At 40.2% G+C, this 25,250-nt stretch overlaps 3 protein-coding genes across 4 annotated transcripts in view; 1 reads left to right on the top strand and 2 right to left on the bottom strand.

The window, feature by feature from the left end:
• Positions 1 to 342: 342 nt before the first annotated feature.
• api5 (apoptosis inhibitor 5) lies at positions 343 to 11,045 on the bottom strand. Of its 2 annotated transcripts, none has more exons than XM_079681095.1 (13): positions 10,749 to 11,045; positions 9,060 to 9,221; positions 8,837 to 8,930; positions 7,869 to 7,934; positions 7,125 to 7,483; positions 6,828 to 6,932; positions 6,225 to 6,314; positions 5,545 to 5,726; positions 5,330 to 5,423; positions 3,153 to 3,209; positions 2,962 to 3,041; positions 2,755 to 2,861; positions 343 to 968 (listed from the first exon to the last, which is right to left on the bottom strand). In XM_079681095.1, exons 1-13 carry the CDS (start codon positions 10,818 to 10,820, stop codon positions 898 to 900), a joined length of 1,539 nt encoding a protein of 512 aa, XP_079537221.1. In that variant the 5' UTR covers positions 10,821 to 11,045; the 3' UTR covers positions 343 to 897. The 2 variants fall into 2 exon arrangements, with proteins under 2 accessions (XP_079537221.1, XP_079537220.1); XM_079681094.1 differs by having other exon boundaries at positions 2,719 to 2,861.
• Positions 11,046 to 11,724: 679 nt separating this feature from the next.
• isg20 (interferon stimulated exonuclease gene) lies at positions 11,725 to 16,114 on the bottom strand. The gene is made up of 4 exons (XM_079681427.1): positions 15,989 to 16,114; positions 14,393 to 15,065; positions 13,459 to 13,659; positions 11,725 to 12,774 (listed from the first exon to the last, which is right to left on the bottom strand). Exons 2-4 carry the CDS (start codon positions 15,032 to 15,034, stop codon positions 12,574 to 12,576), a joined length of 1,044 nt encoding a protein of 347 aa, XP_079537553.1. The 5' UTR covers positions 15,035 to 15,065; positions 15,989 to 16,114; the 3' UTR covers positions 11,725 to 12,573.
• A 5,216-nt stretch (positions 16,115 to 21,330) lies between these two features.
• The window catches only part of rlbp1b (retinaldehyde binding protein 1b), a 9,148-nt gene continuing 5,228 nt past the window's right edge, over positions 21,331 to 25,250 (top strand). The window contains exons 1-4 of the mRNA XM_079684447.1: positions 21,331 to 21,419; positions 22,908 to 22,950; positions 24,214 to 24,342; positions 25,041 to 25,245. Of these exons, the coding sequence (XP_079540573.1) occupies positions 22,939 to 22,950; positions 24,214 to 24,342; positions 25,041 to 25,245 (346 nt within the window). The 5' untranslated portion in view covers positions 21,331 to 21,419; positions 22,908 to 22,938. The remainder of the gene's footprint in view (positions 21,420 to 22,907; positions 22,951 to 24,213; positions 24,343 to 25,040; positions 25,246 to 25,250) is intronic.

Raw genomic sequence — 25,250 nt, forward strand, 5'->3', positions numbered from 1 at the left:
CCCCCCACCACACACAGTGGGCTGAGGCAGTGCTGCTGCAGACTGCTGACGAGGCACTTTGGTGTATGCATGTTTTCTGAATGTAGATGCCAGATCGTAGGCTAAAATTACCGTCTCCTCACTCTGCTTCAGTCGAGATAGATGTGAAAAACAGAAACAAGCGGGAAGACGGGAGGATGGATAGAACATATGATGAATGAGAGATCGTCAGAGGACTGAATGGGTGGAAATAAAGTCTGGACGAGGATTGAAACATGCGGAAAGTACATTCGAAGCAGCAGAAGTGTGTGGAGTTCCATCGTTGCCTGGATACCGGACTCAAAACACAAGTAATGACAAAAGTTCATACTTCCATACAAGTTTATGATAAAAATCCAATGAAATCTCATTGATTCATACAAAGTAGCAGAGTGAGCCAATTCAACTTAAGATCTAATAAAAAAAAAAAGATTAAATAAAAAGGTAGAAATAAAATGCATTCATCAACATCTCAAACAAGAGGATCTTTAACTTTCCCTACAACAAGCCGACAAAACATATTTATCAGACACAACTTGGCGGTCTTTTTTTCCACAAAAATACACAGAATATTTATTTTTAATGAAAGGGGGAAAACATTTAGGTTTACTATAACTATTGCCCAAGAGGATTATGGGGAGTAAATGTTGAAAAGTCTTGGTGTGGGACATTCTGAAGACTGGAAACTGAACCCCAATCAAACAACGACACAGAGACTGGAGCTGGATGTGCGAGATAGAAAGTGAAAAAGAAGTGGAGACCAGTTAAAAAAAAAAAAAAAAAAAAAGAACAGTGACAAATAGTCCGTCTTGATGCGGAAAAGATCCTGATGTGATGCAGTTCAATGAGCAATATGTACTGTGTGTGCGGGGGGGGGTCTCAGTAGGGCCGGCCTCGGCTCCTGTTGCCTCTGAAGCCTCGTCCTCGGCCCCTGAAGCCGCCGCGCTGCTCTGGGGTTACAACAACAAAAAACAACAGGTCAGAATCAACATGTGACAACAACCTGAGCAATGTTAACTATACGAGGCAGGTCACCTTGGGTAAAGGTAATACATAGTGTATCATGTATGTATATGTAGCATGTATAATAAAGATCTTTCTATAAAATAAATGGATAATTTTCCGTTGTTAAAGGATGAGTCCTATCTTTAACAGGATTCCTGCCGGTTTTACCAACTCAAATCTAAGACTTTTTAAGACCACTTTGAATAGAATTTAAGACATATTTCACGGCAAGAAAGTATGAAGGAAAATTGCTATGAAAGAAGAAATACGTCCCATAATTACTTACAAAGTAAATGTATTCACGTTCAACATAAGAACGATGACTGAACATAACCGTACACAGAACTGTGTTAGCCAAAAAGTGTGTGAGTGTGTGTGTGTGTGTGTGTGTGTGTGTGTGTGTGTGTGTGTGTGTGTGTGTGTGTGTGTGTGTGTGTGTGTGTCAAGAGCTATAGTCAGAGCTCTGCTGTCTTCATGCTTTTGTATGATCGGTGTTTAGCTACGATATCTAGCATCCACAGCAACTCCGCTTTTAGGGTTGAAGTAGACCCAAACGTCGCCCGGAGGTCCCCCGGTGTTGTTGCGGGAGCTGCTGCTTTAGCTAACGCTGCACTAGCCAACGCTGCACTAGCCAACGCTGCACTAGCTAACGCTGCACTAGCTAACGCTACATTAGCAAAACAAACGCTAATTTATTTTGTAAAAGGTGCAGCGGGCTTAAAACACGTTCCCCTTCACTGGTTTCAACCAAGCACTAAATTCGATGTTTTCCAACCAAATATGGTTGAACTGACCCCATATTTATTTGTAAGTAGATTCGAAGATACCTCATTTCTGACTGCCGCTAGCTGAAGCTTGGTTGCTAGGTTACTAGCTGGCTGTTCTCCGATAAGGGGCCAGGGGAAACAAAGTTAATGATTACTGGTTCCATGTTGATTTATTTCAATACAAATTGTTGGGGGGAACTGAAAGGCTCTTACCGTACTGGTTACTTTGCAGCCCGGACATTTCCCCCAAAACACATTTAGACGCAATCGCAACAAAGAAGTACCTTTCAAATCCCATCATTTTTAAGACCTTCTAAATCATATTTAAGATCTTTCTTATTTTTTTGGTCATATTTAAAGATACTTAAATTCAGATTATCAAATTTGAGACTTTTTAAGACCCTGCAGGAACTCTGTTTAATAACTTTGTTGAGCACCCTTCAAGCAAAGATGCAGCACAAAGAGCTCAACAGAACAAGATGCAGAAAAACATACAGTTGTTAAGTTGTTTATCTGTGTGCGTGTTTAATTACAGATTTATATTGTTGACTTTATCCTGCAACTGGATGACTAACAGGAGAGCTACCTCTGTATGAGCTGTGCTTTCTGCCCTCCTGCTTCTACTCATTTTGTTTGTTTGTCGGATGTAAAAACGGTGTAATTGTTGAAATAGTAGAATTAATATAAAAACAAATTTCACAAACTTCCGGAAAGTCCTAGTTTTTTGTTGTGCTTTTCAAGGAAGAACTAAATCAAACTTCCTGTAACTAACTCCGATAGCTATCACATTGACTCCCTGTAGGTCACTGAGAAAGAGTTCCTGTAGCAGTGTTAGGTCAAAAGGTAAGAGTGAAATGACCCAATGTGCAGGTGAAGATGCTGAACCAGGGATTACCAAAACCTCTAAGTGCCACAGAGTGCTCCTCACCATTAGTAAAATTGCCAATGGTGGCGCTGTACTTGCCGCTGGGGGGGTTGTAGATCTGCCGCGCGTCCCTCCGGGGCAGAGGAGAGATCTGCTTCTTTGTGCTGCCGCCGGGGCCCAACTCCTCACCCGAGGGGCGCTTCGGCCTGGAGAAAAACAAAAGACAGGAAGATGAAGTTGATGACGAGCAAACGAGGCAACAAGGAACTGAAACCGTGTTCGGCTTCTGAAGAAAGGTAGACTCACGCCGCTGCCTCCGACTTCTGCACCGGTTTCCAGGACAGAGTGACGGAGCTCTTGAATGATGGAGGGTTGTGGAAAAGATCCTGGGAAGAAAAACAAGATATTTAGTGCAAGCTAGATAAAGAAATGTTGATTTGGAACATGTTGAAGGCGAGTGTTACACTGCCACACACGTGAGCCTGAAAATAGCTTACCTTGATGAGGACGTTGATGTTGTTCGTGATCTTGAGGGCCACCACCTTCATTTTGTTCTGATGAGAGAGAAGATAAGTTAGTCTGATATGTTTTAAAGTAAAAGTCAGTACATCTAGACCAGGGGCGCCCAATACGTCGATCCCAAAGGCAGTGTGGGTAAAAAATTGATGTAATGACCAAAAATGTACCGAGTTGTATTGTGCCATACGGGTTCATGCCGTTATGCAAGGTACACCAACATAAGGTATACTCAGTGTATGTATGTATGTATGTATGTATGTATGTATGTATGTATGTATGTATGTATGTATGTATGTATGTATGTATTAGGGCCGGGACTCGATTAAAAAAATTAGTCTAATTAATTAGAGGCTTTGTAATTAATTAATCGAAATTAATCGCATTTTTAATCACATATAAATATTTGACCTGAGAACAGTGAGAAGCAATTTTTTCACATGGATTTTTGGATACCATTGAATAATGATTGAATACATAAGCTTAAGCAGCAAAACATTGTTTATTTTTTTTCAAGGTGGTACTTAACCAAGACCAACAGAAAAGTGCAATTTTTGCCATAAAGTGTAGCAATAGCATATTTAGGAATATAGTACATTTCAGAGATTCAGGTAGCCTATAGGTAGTCAATGCAATCCAGTGAGCTGGTTATTTTTTCAGACGTGGACTTAGTTATCCTGGCCCTGAAACCAGTCATCTGGTTGAGTGTGGGTGTGGGTCCTTGTACTCGGACTAACGTCCACGCTAGCTGCTATATGTTTTGCATTGAGGTGATACTTGAGGCTTGATGTGCTGCGGTGATATGCAAATTCCTTTTTGCATAATTTGCAAACAACCGTGCTCTTATCGATGCTTCCATCCGTCCGTTTTTTAAAACAAAATGTCCCATCCACGGGCCAACCAAAGCGGTCTCATCAGCTTCTTCGTTCATGTTTGACTATTGTTCACTGTGGTTTGTTGTTGTCTGAAGTCATGAACGTTAGTTGGTGCTCCTGTATAATCGGTACGCCTGAAACTCATCCAGTGAGAAACGTTCCACGGTGCAAAAATAAGTGCAATTAAAATGCGTTAATTTTTTTACCGCGTTAATTTTTGTGCAATTAATTAATCTTAATTAACGCGTTAAAGTCCCGGCCCTAATATATATATATACCCCTGGTTTAGACAGTCAGACTGCAGCGATATGTTCACCAATGGACTAGTCGACTAAAACATATTGATAGCAACTCATTTGATCAGAAAATTATTGTCATAAAATGTTGTTTTCAGCCTCATGTGGGGATATTTTTTTTTTATCTCATTTGAACTTATTAGATTGTTTTGGAATGATAAAAAGGACAGGGGGAAGGACATTTTTCACACTTTTCTTACATTTTAGTAACCAGTAATCACAATAACGGTTCATTGTTAAGTGCAGCCCTTTTGCTCGGTCTATATTCTTGTTAAACTTCATGCATAGAGCGGCAAAGTCCCTCCCTTTCTGGGGGACCTCCATGGGACCTTATTTCGGAAAAAGTATGTATTGAAGTCAATGGAGAGAGAAAGATCATCTTTCGATCCTGTTTGAATTGTGCCACAAATTACACATATGATGTTTGTCAACTTAAAAGATAATTTTGCAAGTCAACTTTTTCAAATGTGTCTTAAAACTGTGAAGTAACACTTTTCTTTGTGTGAAACCGCTCAATGAACTACATCTCCCGTCTCGCACCACACACCAAGACGGCCGTCACGTTGGAACATTTCACTCCTTTCTTTCAGAATGAGGCGACAAGTATTTAAAGAGGTGAAAATCACTACAAGTGTGGGCATGTTGAGAGCTGTACATACACACAAGGGGAGTGAGTCGGTTCCTAAGAGCCAGCATGCGGAACCGGGGTTCTGGGATTTGTAGTCTTTCTAGTTGCGTATTGTTCATAGTCTTATATTTCAACAGTTTTACGACAAATTGACTTTTTTGACGTGGAAATTATTTTTTAAGATTGACAAACATCATATGTGATCGAAAGATAATATTTCTCTCCCCATTGACTTCAATACATACTTTTTCCGAAATAAGGTCCCATGGAGCGGAAGTAGATAGGCAGGACTTCACCTCTCTATTAGGTTTCCACCGATACAAAGCAATCAAAGATAAGTAAAGAAAGTCAGTCGTTACCTCGTCGGTCTTCAGAGCGTCTCCCGTCTTTCCTTGCAGTGCTACTCGCAGCTGTCGGATGTAAACCTGCAGGCCTCTGGCAAAGTACTGTAACCTGTCAACAAAAAGCACATCCGTAAGAAAACCAACAGGCTGGACATGCTCAGAATGTTCCTTAACTAATTAAACCCCTGGAGCCGTTTTGGGGACTTCATGATTTGGCCCCACTCCCTCACCTGATCTTGAAGTCTTTGAGGCTCTCGGCGTCCACTTTTTCGATGAGGAAGTCGGGCAGCTTCTTGCCGAGCTGGTGGAAGCCGAAGAGGAGACACTCCACGTAGCTGAACTGCAGTTTGGGTTCCTCCATCGCTGAGCTCTCCCCGTTCTCCGCCTCATCTGGTGGCAGAGGCATGAACTCCTACACAGACAAACAAAACATTTAACACCATGAACGATATATCTTTGTCTCGTTTGCTTTATCGTCAAACAACTGGGACCACACGCGTTAACAGGAGCAAAGAGATATCAAATAAATCAGTGTTTCAAACTCTTTTTCATTTGTTTTCAGATTTCAAGTAACACCTGACCAGTCCTAAGATTTTTGGTAGAAAAATACGTCCATATGAAAGAGATAAAATACAGTGACGCGCCCTCGATTAATGTTTTACAACAAAAATTAAATGCAATGCAATATGACCAAGGAAAGTGAATACGTCAAAAATAAATTGCAAGAAAATGTATCCTTAGTAGGCCACAGCAGAAAGCACTTAAGAGGATGTGAAACAATATGGAATGGAAATGTTTAAAGTAGTAACAGCTCGTAATGGATCAGTGATGAAAACCAGCTGATGTGTGTTTTGATTATGAGGTGTTTCCACTTGTGTTCCTCCACGTGTAACAGCATCAGGTCTCTCACCACCAGCTTGGTGAACAGCATGCTGAGGTTGGGCTCCAGCTTATCCATGTCTCCACAGTATGGACTCATCTCAGCCAGCAGCTTCAGCACCTACACACACACACACAAACACACAGCTTAGCAGATCCCTCACCCAGTGTAATGTGCACTGCTAATGAGAAACAGTGTTGTGTGGAGCAGACTAATGACCCATTAACAACATGCAGCGGCTGACGCCTCCGACAGGTGGCTGCCACGCGCACTTTGTTCACTACGACCTCTCACCCAATGTCACACATCACAACAGTGGCCATATTTAGTTTGTTCTGGCCTCTTTAATTCAAATGGAAATGCATTGAGCCATTGGCAATTCAATATGCAACATCATTTTTTATTTAATTGATGAAAATGTAAATTAAATAAACTCCTTATTGTCATGTTTTTGAATTTGCAAATTGGCATTGCAACCCTCAATTCAGTTACAATGATTAAAAAACAAGACAAATGTGTGTAGAAACCTCTTCTAATCAGTGGTATGTAAAAACACATTTTAAATAACTACGGGAATTCACAAGTCTACCTATATTTGACTTGTGTCTCAATAAATATGAAGCCAGGACTCACCTCCAGCTGGATGTCCAGTTCCGGCACGGGACTCGTCAGGGCGCTGAGGTTGGGCAGCACGTGTTCACAGAAGTACGTGATGAAACGTGTCGAGTGGACGTTTTTCTACAGGAGAGGAGAAAACCACGATTATTTCACGCTTTAATTCACAGTAAACTTCTCAATCTTGAGCTTCATGGTCTTCTCGGTAAACTGAATGACTTTGGCGAATTGAAGAAGTAACTTTGGGATTGGGCGATTAGCTTACTTTCTTGATAATACACGGTGTTGGCTGTAAAGTGAATGTGTGTTACTCACGGAGAAGAGGGGCAGCGCCTGGCGGGTGCACTGCAGGAGGCGGTCCACGAGGTCGGGGTCGGCCGTGTTCAGCGCCTGATCCAGGAAGGCCTGCTCCACCACCAGCTCCACCAGCTGCTGCCGCCCGTTCACCGTCTGCAGCACCCGCAGGTTAGACACCACGCGCATCAAGAGGACAAACTCCTCCCCCGTCACGTCCTCCAGAACCTTCTTTGTTTCTGCAAAGACATGATCCTCCACCTCCTTCGTCATGACCTCCTCTGTCAGGGTCTTCAGTTTGGTGGACAGAAACTTGATGGCCCTTTCCCGAACGATGTCCTCTCCCTGCAGGATCTGAGAGAAGAGACCGCCGAGAGTACCTGGAGGACAACAGAGAGAAGGGGTTGCGTCAATGCAATTTAATAATTACAAACGCAATGGGATTACCCAGGAGGCAATAATAATGACATACACAAGAAGTTAGATCCAGTAAACATGCAGATCTACTGGATAGAATGACACCGACTTAAAAACAGGCCAAAATATATATTTTGTTTCACACGGCCAACAAGTCAACTTAAAAAAAACAACACCACAGGTTACAACTAAATATCTAAACAGGTAGAAGGAAGTCCTACTACGGGATATAATTAGAGCGGAAGAGTAAGAATGTAATGTTTAACACTGTCGCCTTTAGGCACAGCTCTGAACTGGGATGAATCATTTAAATTCATACAAGAACATTAATAAGAAAACAACACTCACCTTTAGCATCCATCTTGAAGATAGCAATAAGTGATCCGGTCACTTGGTTGAACTCCGCTGTATCATCTGAAAGCACAACAAAAAAAAAAGGTGGATTCTTCAGTAGTTATTTTGGAAAAGTATATTTAATATTAGACAATCAGAGCTAGGGATGCATACCGGTGGCTACGGTATACCGTACCAAAATCATATCCGGTTTCGATACTTAAAAAATAAAAAATGATGATGGCGGGTGTTATGAATTAGATTGCATAATCGTTTTTCTTCATATTTTATGTATTTTTCATTGTTTGTTCAATACTAGAAGGGTAAGTCCCACAAATGAACTGTGATGGGATTTGTTTTCTCTCACCAGTGAAGGCAAATGTTGATTTTAAAGATGAGATTTGTTTATTTGTGCAATGCGGAGATCTCATGACCATTATTCTATTATTTATTTGTTCTCTAGTCGAATCTCAGGTTTAACATTAATTATAACGGTCTGTGTGCATTGACAAGATGTGCTATTCACGCGGCACACCTGATGGCGGGTGTTATAAAAGATATTCCATAATTGGTTTTCTTCATATTTTTTATGTATTTTTCATTGTTTGTTCAGTACTAAAAGCTCCAAGAAGTCCCACAATTGAATTTAATATTAATTTGACATGTTAACTATACCGTAAAGCGCTCCATGGGAGTAATTGTGGGATGATACATTTTCAAAGTATCACGATATGTATCGGTTGAGTATCTGTATCGTTCAGTGGCATCGGTATCGTAAAAAAGTCAACGATATGCATATCAGAGCCCAGTTTGCCGTTTGGACTGATAGGCTAATCTGATCTCCACAATAGAACATAGCCGAGCATTTAAACAACATGGCTGTATAGTATACACTTTCACTGTGAGGAAGGTTGCATGTAAAAACAAATACCCCAAAACAGGATATCAAAGTAACTTTAGTGTCTAGCATTAAGCATCCATACCTGTCTGAAGGAGCTGGGTGAGAATATCAGCAACTCTGAGGATGTTTTCTCCAGTTGCAAAACGAGGAAGCTCCTTGATGGCCTGTCGTCGGATCTGGACGAAGACAAGAACACAGGAAGGATTGTTACGATGGGACTAAACATACTGAAGTTAAGGGAGGAAAGCCCACACAAACTTTAGCTTACTATGTACCCATGCACACCAGTATTCTTTCAAACTCACCGACACATCCTCATCTTCACAGAGATCGAGCTGGGCATTGATGGCTGAATCCGCCAGTTCTGGAAAGCTGCTGAAGAACTTGGGAATAAACTGCGCAGCCAGGCGTTTTTCCTTCGGGCCGCCCTTCACGCCATCCAAGATGACTTGGTAGGCATCTTTGTGCTGCAGAGGAAAAGACACATCAATAAACATGTACAGGATAACAACATTACAATTCATATGAAACTCCAGTTATAATACGATCCAATTCCTAGATAGTGACTGTAGTCCAGGTATAACTGTAACTGTAGTGAATACAGCTGACCCCAAAACCAGCGGGTGTTACTGAGGACATTTGGGGTATCTCTGAGTATCAGCCCACCAGGTTATGTAGAAACCCCCAATGTGCGGTGAGTGACCTGAAACTCTTTAAAAAAGGGGCAGATTGAGGACAGTCTGCTTTAGCGTGATAATCACGTAATGCATCTATGCTTCATTTGACTAAATATTTTAGCAGTTGTGACCTCCTAATCCCGTGAAAACAGTTCTTTGAAACACAACCCGTGTGGTGGCATTCAGTTTGTAAATTTGTATTTAAATGTACAAACAGGGGCTGTGTAGTTCGACAAAGGCATATGAGGAGGACCTAGAGACTTATAACAAAGATGCTATTTGCTAAATCTTAGCGTCTGCCTCATCGAATTGGACCAATGTTTTTCAATCAATCTGTCTCTTTTCAGGCCATCTAATAAAGCACACTACAAAGTGAAACCCCCTTTTACCCGTAGCTCGGTAAGGTTATCAGTTCAATGACTAGAAGATATCTCACAAGACAATGGAGACGTTTTAATGCGTAGGTAGGCAGGGTAGTTTTGGATATATTACAGTCACAAAACAAACAACAATGAACCTGCTTGCCTGTTTTAGAGAGTAATCCAACTTGCAGAACTGGCAAAAAAAACTGCATGACTACTAATACTGACATATGAACCATTTGATCTGTGCATAACAATGAACTTATATTTGAATGGAAATACATGATTTTCCTTGGACTGTTTCGGTGTAACAAATCCAGATGCACTGTCTTGCTGGAAATGGAATATAACAACATAAACATAATCATAATAAAGATGCCCTGATTCAGTGTAAATTAAAATGTGCTCAATGTTAATTAAATCAACGTTTGGTTAAACAATAATATAATTGTGGTTTTACAAGAATTGAAAAATGTCTTAAAATACAATAAAAAAAGCTTTAAAAAGCAAATATTTACATATATTCATTAGAGTATAATGTGTATTCGTAGATACTCTTCTCAATATGTATTTTTTACTATGAATATATATTTATTTGCTTTTAATATTTATTTAATTTGTTCTATTTTTAGGAAATGTTGCAATATCTTACTATGACTTTCAAAAAAGCTACTGTGACAAAAACATTTCCCAACTTGGGATAAATAATGGATATATCTATCTATCTTGAATAAAATATGATGTTAATATTTACTATTGGTCGAGTTGTATCCTAAGGGTCGCCATTGACATTAGCACGGTCACTACGTTAGCCTAGCCACAGTTAGCATAGCACGCACACAACAATGTTATGTAGCTTACAGCGAACAGTTGACGTTAAATAAGCTAATGTGAGGAACCAACACACAAATCAATTCAACTAGGTTTTAAAACACACATTATGAGCGTTAATTACCTGGCTGAGGTCGTCCTTAGCGTCAGCCAGGACCCCGTAGCTCCGATAGAGATCCTCGATAGTGACCGCCATCAGCGTGCGTCCTGCAGCAGAAAAAGATTAAAAAAACAAGGAAACCACTCTCTGGTCCCTTTAGCTCCGATTCAGGGGAGGGTAGCACAAAGGACGCTGTACTACCGGGATATATGTTCTTAGGAAAGGGGGTGGTGAGAGGAAATGTCGAGAAGCCCGTGAATGAATAACCCCAGCAGTCTGTCTTCCCGCAATCTCAAGCTAATGTGCTACGGAACAATGAGCAGAGCGCATGCGCAAATGTACCAAGTAGCGTGGAGGATGGCAACACACGTGACCACTTGTGTGCGCAGAAATTGTGCGCAGTAGAACTATTGATTTGTTTTGTTTAATTCAAAAATATGAACATGAAATCAACCGCTCGCGCTGGGTGTTCACACACAGATACAGTGAAAACAATAGATACAACAAAAAGTTAAATGTACAATGAATTCAAATTAGTTTTTAATTTATTTCTCGTATATCGTGTTTTCATTACACAAGATTGAAGTCAAAGATTCAAAGGTTTAATTCTCATGACATACAAAACTGTGTAATTATGTATTTATTCAATTTATCCGTAGCTGTGTGTGACATACCTTTGAACTTAAATACTAATTCAAATTTGTAAAATACACCATTAATTTGATTGCCTTCATAATGTTTTCTACATGGTACCATATTGCTGTGGATTTGCAGGTACTAAACATGGTTTGGAATCAGCACATCTCTCCCTATGGATGTGGAATTTTTGCCATGAATATAAATTACTGCAGAACAAAAAACGTTATTCTATCACATTTAAAATATATAGAAATGTCTTTATAGGAAGCAAGCAAAGTACTGTGTGGATTAAAAATGTGTATAAATGACCTTAAATTAGGACATCAGAAAGAATGAATTAATCACACCAAATCAGCCAACAAACAATATCAATATATTTATAGTTTCCATAGAGTTGTCAGATTCACTCATTAAAAGCAAACATTTAATTTGAACAGGGTGCATTTTTATTGGGACATTTAAGAGCAAATACCAGTGAGAAGTAAAGATATAACATCATTACATTTCACAATTGGTAAGTTATAAAACCTTTAAGGCCACATGTACATGGAGGTAACTGCAACAATTTAAACAGGACAATAGTTTGAACTACTTTTTTAAATGTGTTAATCTTTTGCCTTTAACCATGTAAAACATTTCCTTTTGAAAAAGCTGCAACTTGTTCACTGGACCCACATTTCAAACTTCTCAAGATAATGGTAATTTTAAAAGTCAGCTCAATTGAAAAATACTTTTGGCAGTATGTGTCAGTTCCATGTCTTATTAATAGTTAAATGTTACATTTCAAGTAAGAGCAAATACTGTTTTAAAACTCAAAACTCTTCATATCATAAGTTAATAAGCCCACACTTTAAGAGTACCAATATTTGTCACCCAATAAACACCATTCAACCTGTCACAACAAACAACTCTATGGTACATATAGCACAGCAAATACATGCTCTGAGGAACTCCAATCATGTTTAACAGTCATAAGTTAGCATTCTCATTCAGGCGATAAAGTAATATCCCCACGAAATGTAGTTCATTCATCCTTTTTAGTTTTTAGAACCATTTAGCATCAATTTGAATCCATACTCCATTTACTGTGAATAATTTTTAATTCACATTATTCATAGTTATCTGAATCTGCTCTGATGACTGTACATCACCGTATATAATGTAATCTGTTGAGGTATGTCCCACTACACATGTCATAAATACTGTCCCCTCATTGGCTGTCAGCTATGACATCACCAGGCCAGTACTCGTCCTTCATGTAGTGGTTTGAGGCGGCGAAGCTGGGTTCTATTGGAGCGCCGTCGTCCCTCAGCTTGTTCTGCAGCTCCTGCTCCCACTCGCCCTCCACCAGCTTGTAGAGGTCGAGGGAGGCGAGCGCGTCCTCCACCGAGCAGTGACCCCGCTTCCCCACCTGGACAGTAAACACACACCGGGTCAGCATTGAAGACCAACTTTTTACATTGGCTTTTGTTTCTACTTGTGTGTGATGTGTTCTGTTCTCATGTTTGTTCCTCTCAGGACTCCACGTGGTCTGTGTTTTGTTTTTATGTTAACCTTAAGTTTCTGCCTCATGTTGTATTCATGTTTCTGTGTTCTTAAATTTAACTTTTGTTCTTTCTTGTGAAGCACTTTGTGATTTCTGTGAAAGGTGCTATAATAAATAAACGTATTATTATTATAAAACGGAGCAAACAGCTTTTCATTCTGGAAACAGACTTTAAAATCACAAAACCATAATGTAGTATCGTCCATTTTCTCTAAGAAGTAACTATTAAAAAAAAAATCTGCAATGTCACCTACTCTCCAAATCAAACAAAAGGCAGTCACAGGGCCAAGCGGCCATTTTTCTCAACCTAGCTTAGGTGTTCCTTTTTAACAAAAAACAAATTAGCTGCCGCTTTGACCCTCTCCAAATCGAAAGGATCGTTTCATGAGGACTTGTGAGATAGCTTTTAGTACTTTCAATGAAAACCTTGTTTATCAGTAAGTGAATAGTATGTGGACAATCTAAATTTGAATAGACAAAACAATGGGCCAAACTTTTTTATTGAAATAAATTCCCATATGTAGAGCTATTAAGTCTGAAAAAGCTCACCTGTATCTTCCGGTCTAGCAGCTTACTGGCCAAGATTTTGAGGGAAGAGCAGCGTTCGCGGGGGAATCCGGCCAGCCGGCTAAGGTAGCGCGTCGTGCACGTGTCTCTGACCATGTGACCTGGGAGGACCGTATCCAACACCTCAAAGTCGTTGTAGATGGCGTGGCCGACCACCACTTTGCCCTCAAGAATACTGAGGATCTACAAGAGAGAAGCAAGTGGAAAGAAAGATCATTATTTACCTTCCATTACAAGCTTTCCAAGTCAATAACCTGAGCACTTTACCCAACCTTTTATACATGTTTACTCACTGCCTAGACCTATTCATTATATCCTTAGTATCACAAGTGTAGGAGCCAAAATGCTTATTTTGCCACTGCTTCCGGCAATTTTCACATGCGTGTGGTTTATTTGTATTTAAGTCACCTGTTGGATGCCAGTTTTATGGATAAGGGTGAACTGCTCTGAGGAGACACTTAGGGAATAAACCATTTGTTCTCAGAGGGAATAAACCACTAGTTCTCAGAGGGAATAAACCACTAGTTCTCAGAGGGAATAAACCACTTGTTCTCAGAGGGAATAAACCACTTGTTCTCAGAGGGAATAAACCACTAGTTCTCAGAGGGAATAAACCACTTGTTCTCAGAGGGAATAAACCACTAGTTCTCAGAGGGAATAAACCACTTGTTCTCAGAGGGAATAAACCACTTGTTCTCAGAGGGAATAAAACACTTGTTCTCAGAGGGAATAAACCACTTGTTCTCAGAGGGAATAAACCACTTGTTCTCAGAGGGAATAAACCACTAGTTCTCAGAGGGAATAAACCACTTGTTCTTAGAGGGAATAAACCACTTGTTCTCAGAGGGAATAAACCACTTGTTCTTAGAGGGAATAAACCACTTGTTCTCAGATCTAAAAGTAAAGCGGGCCTCACCTCCTCCCTGGCCTGATTGAAGGGCACGGCGTTGTACAGGTGATGCCTCCGGATGCCGCTCCAGCGCGTCCTGTAGTCTGTGACGGGATGACACGGTCGCACATATTTATCATACAACACGTTCCCGTGATAGTCCAGGACGCTGCAGCGGGCCAGCGCACTGCAGCGCCCGCCGGGCCCCGTTCCGACCATCTCACAGTCCAACGCCACTACTGTGGTGGAGCCGGATCTGAGGCAAGGTGAGCTTCGTCCGCTGGCTGGAGGACTCGCTTCAGAGGAGAAACCACTGTCCACCTCCCAGATGTCTCTAAGGGATTTGTCCACATTGTTGTGCTCGGAGAGGCCAGCTTCAGATGCAGCAGTGCTCCTGTTTTCAGAGTCCAGAGTGCTTTGATTTTCCTGGTTTGCATTGATTGATTTAGTTTTTTTAAGCAGTTTATCCGAGTCGTCCGGTGTGTGTTCGGTTTGGTTCTCCATTGCTTTCCTCTTCACGTTGGCAGCTATTAAATTCTGCTGCCATGTTTTCCTGGCTCTTGCGTTGTCCATGGCACGAAGCAGCAGGGATTTTTTACACAAATATCTGTAATTGCTGAAAAGCCCCTGTGAGGCCCCTTTATTCTTTTTGGAAGACTGCGCCATCATCAACAAATCGAACCGTCATTACAGTCATTTTCTGAGGAAGTAATAACACAACACTCTATTATTATCTTGTGAGGACAGCATACAACAGTGTATATTACTTACTTATGAATAAAACAGACTCACAATGAGATGAATTACAATGCAGATTCATGTTTTAAAACTCCTTTGTGTACATTCAGTTCTCATGAGATTTTGAAGATGTGGCCATTAATAGATACTTGAGGGGCAGGTGATTGACAGGAACAAATGACAAAACACATTGCATTGAATTGGCTCATGAATCTAACTGACGAATAAGATAATAAATACAAACAACTCTAGCAAAGTTAAATATGAAAGTGTGGTGAATGTCAGAGGAGTATTATTCCGCTGGAGATAATGGAAAACCATCATAGACAACAACACATGCTGTTACATGTGCTACTACTCTATTCACATTTCGACAGCTTAAAGCCTTGCCTGAAAATGAAATGATTCCTTTTAAGACAGTTGTAAACTTAACGTAAACCAAACTAGTAAAACTGTAAGTACCATCCACCACATACATCACTTGTTTACTAAAAATGCTTCTCCACAGGCCGACCATGATGGGCAGCAGCGATCAACATGTGACCAAACCATGTTTTTTAAAAGCTCACTACCATTTACAGAGACCTGCTTAATGAGTAGTAATAAAGCCGAATTGACCACTGACCCAATAGAGGTTCAGAATAAGCAAGGAAGTGTGTTTTATGCTGTGTTTATATTTGTCGGTAGCTCAAACCAACTATAAATGACAGATTTTTCGACAGAGTTTGGTGTCATTTCTGCATAGCTTATGCCACGTCAAACAACAAGACGATAAACCTCGATTAATGTCACGTAAAATTAATCCAAGAGGTTAACTAGTTGACTCAAATCATAAGAATAGCGTTACAACATGACATTTTTATGTTATATAATCATTTACATTACCTTTTGAGGTAGCACGTGTACAGTCTGAACGATGCCTGGACATGTTGCTTTTTCTTCTTCTCTTGAAATAAGCGGCGTAGCGTAAAGAGCGTCAAGATGTATACCGCCACCTGCTGTACAGGAGTGAGTACTACCACAATATTTTAACCCTTATCTTTCACCTACCCTCCAGCACAAGAGATGTCTTATTTAAAATGTTTTATTTAAAGTATAAAGGAAGCTTATATTTACCTCCAGAACTAAAAGAGGTTCAATTTATTTATCCTTCAGGAGATCTTCTCAGAAAAAAGGTAAATATTGATCACAACAGATATTTTTCTGTAGTGAAGCAAATGGAAACTTCTTCTATCTTTATAGCAATACTTTCTGGTGTGATTTGTATCATCGGCTAGATACAAAAATATTATATTACTCCCATTTTCCTACAATCTATTATTATGAAACATGACTTAGTACTCGAATTTCTACTTTATATGAGTGCATGTGACAAAAAGGAAAACTGAAACATTAAAAGGGATAGTTCGCTCTTCTCTATTGTTACCTTTGGACATGAAAGTTAAAGAAGTGGTATCCATCTATGCTCTTACCAAAGACACCAGTCTCAATAACCTCCCAGAAAATGGGGGTTGGTGGCGGTGGGCTTCCGCTGCAACCATTGATTAGTATGTCCGAATCCAACCAATCAAAGCATAGCCGTGGGAACATGTTTCAAATGGGGGGTGCTGTGGGGATGACACCAGGGCTGGTTCTGACCAATGTGCTGCCCTATAGGCAATATTTTAGCTGGCAATGAAAAACCTCTACAAAAGACCAATACACTATGAAAAGAGAAACATATTGACATGGTGGACAGCTTATATAAAAAGGCTTCAAATGTATTTAGTATTATAACATGTTTTAATTGGGGGGGTGGACTTCACATCCTCTATGGGGTCCGGGGGTGCCCCACCAGGAAGATTTTTTTAACATTTTAAAGTAAAATGCTTCAATCTGGTGCACTTTGAGCGCCCAATTACTAGATACTGATCTAGGGGGTACAACTCAAAACACCCATATGAAAAAGATCGGTTTGCATTTTATTAATCAAATAAGTATGTGAACATTTTCAATAACCTACCATAGCCAATAACAAATAAATGTAACTTATTTTATTTTTGTTGTTCATTCATATCTTATTTTACCAGTTAACATGTATTTATTTATGCATATTTTTAAATCTCTCCAACTTTAAACAATATTTTTGGTTTACTGTCCTATAGTAGGCTATACATTGGAATGATTTCAAACCTGTTTTTATTTATCCTAATAATTATAAAGGTGTGCCTTGGAAATATTTGTTTACATAATTGTGATCAATACGTTTGAGACTCACTGAGATAATTTAGACTAAAGTGAACTATCTAAACCTCAGAGTCCTTTACCTCACTGAACCTCTCAGTCTGACAGGACAGAACTCTCCCTCCACATTATTGTAGAAACAGCTTCTTATATCCGTTAGTGCAGCAGAAGCTAACAACAATCCCCGCCGGTACCGGTGCACCCCCTCTCTCTATCTCTCTCACTTTGAATGTGAGCTGCGGGCGCCTGATAAGCCAACACCCCCCACTTTCATCACTACAGCGCCCATCGTACAGGACAAATGGCAAATGTAACCAGGGTGAAAAGGGTGTTATCTTTACTTAATTATGAATGTTGTTACATCAAGGCTGAAAATTCATTTTTTTGGTATTATATTAGTATTATATCTTGTAGAAGTGCAGATCCCCTGTCATCCACCAGGGGGTGCTGCAGCACCCTCAGCACCCCTACTTCCCACGGCCCTGAATCAAAGTCACACAAACTATCGGGCGAAAGCCGAGGAAGACCTTCACCCTCCCTGAGCTTTTTTAACTCCTTTTAGCTCAATGTTTTGGTTTTCAGGTCGGTAATTTATTTTTTGGTTCACTCTCACTGAAGAGGTTTTCAAAACAGATGCATACAACCTGCTCAACACTAAGCAGTAGTTAGATACTAGCTGGTGAACATGGTGGTGAACATGGTGGTGCGCATAGCGGCTATAAAGAATGAGATATTACTTCAGTTGCCGGAGAAGAAAAAAGAGCAAAAGAAAGTGTACATATCCAAATTAATATATAGTATAAATATAATGCTATCTTTTATGTTTGTGGGATGAATTGCGTTGTTGCATGTGACACGAATACAATTCCAACTATGTCGTCACAGTCTTACCTCTTGATCCAGTGACATTTTAGCAATTAAAGCAGCATAGTTAGCAGGAAGTGCATATCAACGTATATGTTAGTGTTGGGAAACAGTGTCTTAAAGGTCCCATGTCATGGCCATTTCTACTGATCATATTTCCATTGTTGAGGTCTACTAGAATAGATTTATATTGTGCAATTTTCCAAAATCACATTGGTTTCTCATACAGCATCTATGTGTATGGAGCTCCTGCGCCCCCCTCTACTGTGCGCTGATTGGTCAGCTCGCCCACTCTGTTCTGATGAGTCCACCACCATTACAGCGGAACATCAGTGATTAGGTGTTACAATGGCGTTTGTTAGCAATCAGAAAATGACACCAGTAATGACAAACAGATGAGAATGCTGCGTGGGGTCTGGGTGCCGTGTTGGCGGGACGTTGCGCGTCTCGCTGCGAGGAGCGGACAGTGTGAGCTGGGTTCATTTCCTGCTTGCTGCGTGGGGTCTGCGAGACAGCGAGACATCGCGAATGGACGCGGGAAGGAGGGGGTGCTAAGGGGGCTGCAGCACCCCCATCTGCGAGGCTCCACTAGCACCCCCCCAGCACGTCACAGTTTCACCGCTGAGAGAGTGTGTGTGTGTGAGGAGCTCCACAGATTGGTCCATTTGGACCAATGGGTCCATTTGGGTATGGTCACGTCACTGTACCCAGGAAGAAAAAGAGAAATCTCCAACGAGGCGTTCTGGGGCAGCATAGACAGGTATTTTTTGTGTTAGAGTTTTACTCGCTACAGGGTGTACTTTGAGGGTTTGTGACTCTGCAGACCGTTTACATGCAGAAAAACCTTCATAACACACAAGGGGACGGGTAATAACCAGAAAAGCATGACATGGGACCTTTAAAAAACTTAATCAGGATCTGATATTGTCTAATTAAATGTCCAAATAGGTTACAAAGCACACTGCACTGACTGTTGGCAAACCCAAGAAAGCTGGACGATATGTAAGTCCGGATTTCCACTTTCATTATGTTTATCTTTTAATCTTTCCCAGCATTCCCATCGATAGATACTGACATTCACGAGAGTCATTGAGCTGAATTCCTGCAGAGCCTTATGTGGGTTAGTAAAGCTCTGAAGATATGAGCGTCACTCTGGGTTGTGATATATTGTATATAATATGTGATTTAAATATAAAACAAAGCATGCTGCAGGTGGAGCTGTACATTTTGTTTTGCCACGTGGCTCTAAATAGCTTTGTCATTCAAACCCATGAACACACAAAGCCTGAACTCGGCCCCCCAGCTCAGGCTATAGGGAGCGAACACAGAGGAGCTTTGTTTGGGCCCAATCCATCAAATGTGTTCCCCAAATCGCTTTATTAGATCAGGCCTGATTTTCAGATTACTGCTTGTGCTTCGTCTGCTTGCTCCTTCATTGTTGCATCAGAAGAAAAGCGTGGGTTGGTGACGTTAGTGTTCGGGTCAGAGAGAGGAAGATGGCCGACTTACAACCAACCACAGGAAAGATTGTGTTTGTTATTTGTTAATAGTCTTGTAAACAAGCTTCCTGTACTCTTTTCAGCTAATCCGAAACTCAGATCGTAGAAACCCCAACACTGGACAGAGGTATATGTCCAGTATGTTTTTATCAAATAATCAAATCAAGACTGTTCTGGTGGTCTTGATGTTTGGCATGCTCGACATTTGGTTGTGGCTCAGTTCAGGTCAACCTGGAAATTTTCGTTGCAAAGAAGAACTAAGATCCAGAGTGTAGGATTTAGAGAGCTCTATGAACTGTAGTGGAATATATTTTAATAACAATGTTTTCATTTGTTTAAAATCATCTGTAACTAAGAATTGCTGTGTTTGTGTTAGCTTAAAATGTACTCTTCCTATCTATACAGGAAGCTCATCCTCTTCCACTTTTTTGCATGCCATTTTGCACAACTTTCTGTTAGTAGGCCAGGATGGACAAACCAATCCTTTTGTCATTCTCTTGCACATTGTATTTGTATTTATGGGGTCTTTAAGGAACAGTATACAAACCCACAAAACGAGTGATGCATCATCTTCACTCGAAGACTCAAACAATTGTGTGAGGTTGTTCTGTGCAAGCTTAAACAACAGGTTTCTCTCATGAGTGGAATTTGTTCAGTGGATCAGTGGCAACTCGACATCATGAGAGTGTTTGGGGATTACTAAATACGTACACAAAGTTGATTTGAAACCATGAATTCCATGAAGTCCTTTACGGATAAAACAAAATAAAATAAAAAGGTGCCACTAGTTTGATTCAGAATATGAATATATGAATATAAAACAAATGTTTAGGAATGATTGATAAGACGTTTTCACTCAAAGGCTATATTTACTGTCCAGTGGGTCTTTGTGCATTTCTTTTAACACACCTCTCTGTGGCTCAATTACTAGAGATTCATCTAGAGATTATTTTGCACATGTGTCCGATTAGATGCAGTGCTCACAGAACTGATCACGTTATATAAACCTCAGCTCCGAATGCTAATAAAATGTTTACGTGAGAACCACACACATTGAGTTCTGGATAGTTTGGGGTTAACTTTTACAGCTATGAATGCGCTTAAGGCAAAAACCAAACCCTTGTGATATGGGTGAAATCAGAATAAATAAAAAAGTGAAAAACATTTTATTAAATCACATAAAGAGACCTTTATCTTTATCTAAATCCCAGCTGTTTTTGGATGCTCATTCTAGGAAAAGCATAGTTTGTGTTGCTGTTACTGATCCCATTCAATTTCACAAACAGACTGAATTTAACATAATCTCTCTAAAAATGTGAAACAGACATTTTGAACACCTCTCTTCTCTCACCCGAGCGTGCTCACGTTGGACAAATCAAACTGCGAATCGGCCGTCAACAATGGTCACTTTTTTTACTCAAGTCTCCTTGGAATGCAACCAAATCCCTCCACCCCCTTAAAACAGCTCTTACCTAAAGTAGTGTATTTAAAATTGCATCATATGAAAAGTGCACTGGCCCTGCCTTTTATCACCGGAGACCCTCCATCATTGGCCCAACTCTTTCCCCATCACTTCCTCCCACCCTCTGCCACTTTTATGCTGATTGGAAACAAAAAAAGTCGGATGTAATCTGGTGTGACGCGACTAATCCCAGCACTACAAATCATAGGAGCCGTGCACCTCGCTCCACACAGACGAGCCCTCGCCAGCAACCTCACATCTGCCTCAGGTAAGTCCTCTCCGTGGTGTGCTGCTTCTCTTCTCTTCTCCTCCTCGGATGTTGTGAAACTCTGAAGTTGTTCTCTGCTCCTCTGTAGTAACCTTTGTTAAAGGTGCAGTGATTTTGACATTGAAGTTGTCTTATAAAGTGGCATGAAGTAAAAAAAAGGCTGCCTTTAACTCCCTCACACACTTTTCTTCTTGGATCTTGAGGTATTTGAGGGTTAGATCTAATTAAGTGAAGACTATTATAAGACTGCGTAGAGGCATCATGGGACTTACTGATGATGAGGTTCATTCTGTGAACCACAATCACTCTTGATTGTCTAGATTTGGGTAAAATGCCAAATATTTATAATTTGACACTAATATAAAGATGTCTTGCAGTCGGACACACTTGTATTCTGTCCTTTGAAATGTGCTGCAGTGAGACAAAACAGCAGGTGGAAGGTCTTTTTGTCTTCTGAATCCAAATAAATGGAGTAGTAATTTTTTTTAAACAGTTGTTAATGCTTGTTTGCACATCAAACCCATGAGAAAAATGCTCAAAGTGTCCAGAGAATTACAGGGAAACGTGTTTAAAAAGATGCAAAAGGCATTTAAATTGAAGTTGCAGCCACACAAATTAACTTTTTTCCACTCAGTTGAAGTATGATATTAAATAAGGGCTGCAACTAAAGATTATTTCATCACGATTAAACTGCTGGTTATTGTAAAAGTGTGGTCTGTGAAATGACACATTTAGTGGAGAGAAATATTCAAACACGTCCATCACAATTGCTAAAAGCCCAAGGTAATGTCTTCATATCGCTTGTTTCGTGAGTTAAGAAATCACATGTAGCATCACACATCCTACAGAGAGCTATAGGTTGTATTTTTACTTGAGAAGTGATTAATGTGGTGCAGTGGGTTAGTGCGCTGATCTTCGAATCAGAGGATAGCAAGTTTGAGTCCCACTGCAGTCAGCATGTCGTTGTGTCCCTGAGACCCTTCAGCCCACATTGCTCCTGTGGGGATTGCCCACAGTATTGAGTATGTAAGTTGCTTTGGATAAAAGCGTCTAACAAGTGACATGTAATGTAATTAATTCATTGTTATAATAGATGCAGATACATAGCCTGTAAAACAATCAATTTATTAATATTAAAGCAGCAGGCGGCATGTGCTACAACACACTGTGAGACTGTTTTACTTTTAATCTTCTTATGGAAGATTTAAGGGAGCACTTAGGTTTGGTTTTACAAATAATACAAACTGAATTTCTCAACAATGAAGGCCATACAGAATGTGTATTAAGAGATTAAGCTTTGACAACAACTGAGAGCCTGTTGATTAGGAAATTGTCGACCCTAAATCTCCTGATAATTCATCCAGGAATGAACGAGAGCTAAATATAGGCTCCATGTGACAGCAGAGAGGGTGAGATGAAGAGGGATTACAGTGCAGAACAATGTGTCAATTGTTTTTGTATTTTTACCTTCTTTTCTATTTCTTACAGACAGAACAAAGCTGACATAAGAGCAGAAGACATGGCTGTGGTTGTGAGTATTTCCACTTTGAGTTTAGTTACTTATTTTGCCCTAAGAAAACGAATCAATGCTAATCATTTACTGAGCTAAACTTGAGTAATGCTCCAAAACAAAAATCTATTAATCTCCCTGCAACATAGGCTCAGCTGCGGCTCAACATTTCTCAACTCCAAAGGCCATTGTCGTGGATGCCGTCCACAGCTAGTAGCCTTAGCTGCTAATCTCTACTAGCAGCCATTACCATGTATTTACAGGCTTTACTGGAGCCTTGTGAGGGGGATTAATAAACATTGAGGTCTATTGATTTTTGTTCCTGCAACACTGCTGGAAAGGCATTTGTGTCTCACGTGGATAAGATGTGTTTTAAACCTCACACGGTACAACTAAAGTCTTGTGAGGGAATTATATAACGTGTTTGGCTTCTATCCAGAATGAAATGCAACGATAGATACAAGCTTAGATATCCAGATTTACTAGCAGTCAGTGGGACAATAAGGTATCCCCATGAGTGAGTATCCATAATAGCAGGGCCCTGGATTTGGCCCAGCATCCATTATTAATGTTATTAATAACACCTGTGCTTCTCCTGCTATGATCAACTATCCACTGTGGAAATAACTTATTGAGGTGTGGACAAAAGTGCAACAGCCTGCTGAGCAGAGACAATTGTTGTCATTATTTTTTAGTCATGGGATTTGGTGCTCTGACATCAATGATCTGTTAGTTTGCAAAGACAGAAATAGTTTTGTTCCACTCCTTACTATGAAGCACTTATATTGCAACTTGCCTCCGTACTTTTTTGGTGAAGGTCAAGTTCTGATATGGCTGTGTGTGTGTGTGTGTGTGTGTGTGTGTGTGTGTGTGTGTGTGTGTGTGTGTGTGTGTGTGTGTGTGTGTGTGTGTGTGTGTGTGTTTGTGTGTGTTTCTGAAGCAACCACATCATAGAGGTTCAAATCAATTCAACAAATAACAATATATATCATTAAGTTCATGAAGTGCAAAACCAAGCTGTATAGAAGCCAGTCAAATAAATACAATGAAAACTGGAATAGATAGTCTTACTAATGTGAACAAAAACAACTAAAAATGACCTAGTTACACAAAATCATTTCTGTAAAAGTTTTTAACAAATTAATGTCAACATTATTTTTCTTTCTTATCACTTGTTTTTTTTTGTCATTGACTAGAAAAAAATGGGCTTTTATTCAACTCATCTTTACTGTTCGAACATATAGTCAAAAGTCTTTACAACAATACTTTTGCATCTCTTTTCAGAGTGGAACTTACCGTATGGTGTCGGAGGAGGAGCAGGCTCTCCGGGCCAAGCTGGAGCGTCTCACCGTCAAGGACCACGGGCCGGTGTTCGGACCCTGCGCCAGCCTGCCGGACCACACCAAGCAGAAGGTGAACACTCCAAAACATCAGGACACAAAACATAGTTCAGCTTTAAGAGTTTAATCACTATACTGCAATATATTACTCATGATGTAGCCTATTGAACTACATCTAATAATAGGATGAATACAGAAAGCAAAGCTCGTTGTTTTCAAAGTGAGAGATTAGTTTATCATGTAACATCAGCAAACATAGGCAGTTGAAAAGAGCCAGGCGATGCGTTTACGCTTACATTTATTCGTAAAATGTTTTATTCCTGTAGTAACAGTTTTTCACCTGTACAAAACCATCTGCATTACTTTCCCTCATGTTAATCTAAACTAAACTACAGTTGATTTGATTTTAAATGTTGTAAAATTAAAATAATGCTGCATTTTCAAAAGCACAAAGGTATAATCTTGCATCACTAAAAAAAATGTGTTAAATCAAACTCAAATCACAGTGTATGCTAAATATCTTAGTGTATGTATTCTTCAGTCAGAGGGTAAAGGGCTGGCTACGCTAGTTAGCTCGCGAGCAAACAAAAGCACGGTTAGACTGAATATCAGGGAAATAAAAAGGTCAGATTCAACCAAATTGAAACAAAGCATTGTCAAACTGTACTCCGTACTCGCAACATTAATAATCATACAGTAAAACACTCAATTGTATGAAACTAAGATACAGTTTAACTTTTAGCTAACAGTCTGCTGTGGCTCCCCCTGCAGGCCAAGGACGAGCTGAGCGAGACAGATGAGAAGAAAGTGTCAGCAGCGAAGGAACTGCGAGAGATAATAAAGGAGAAGGCTGATGGAGGGGACGACCTGGCTAAGGGCGTGCAGGACACTTTTGGGGAGAAACCGGACGAGATGCTGCTCCGCTTCATCCGTGCCAGGAAGTACGACGTGTCCAGAGCCTACGACCTCATGAAGGGTAGG

Source organism: Notothenia rossii (genome assembly GCF_949606895.1).
Source record: "Notothenia rossii genome assembly, chromosome: 5".
In the NCBI taxonomy this organism is placed as follows: Eukaryota; Metazoa; Chordata; class Actinopteri; order Perciformes; family Nototheniidae; genus Notothenia; species Notothenia rossii.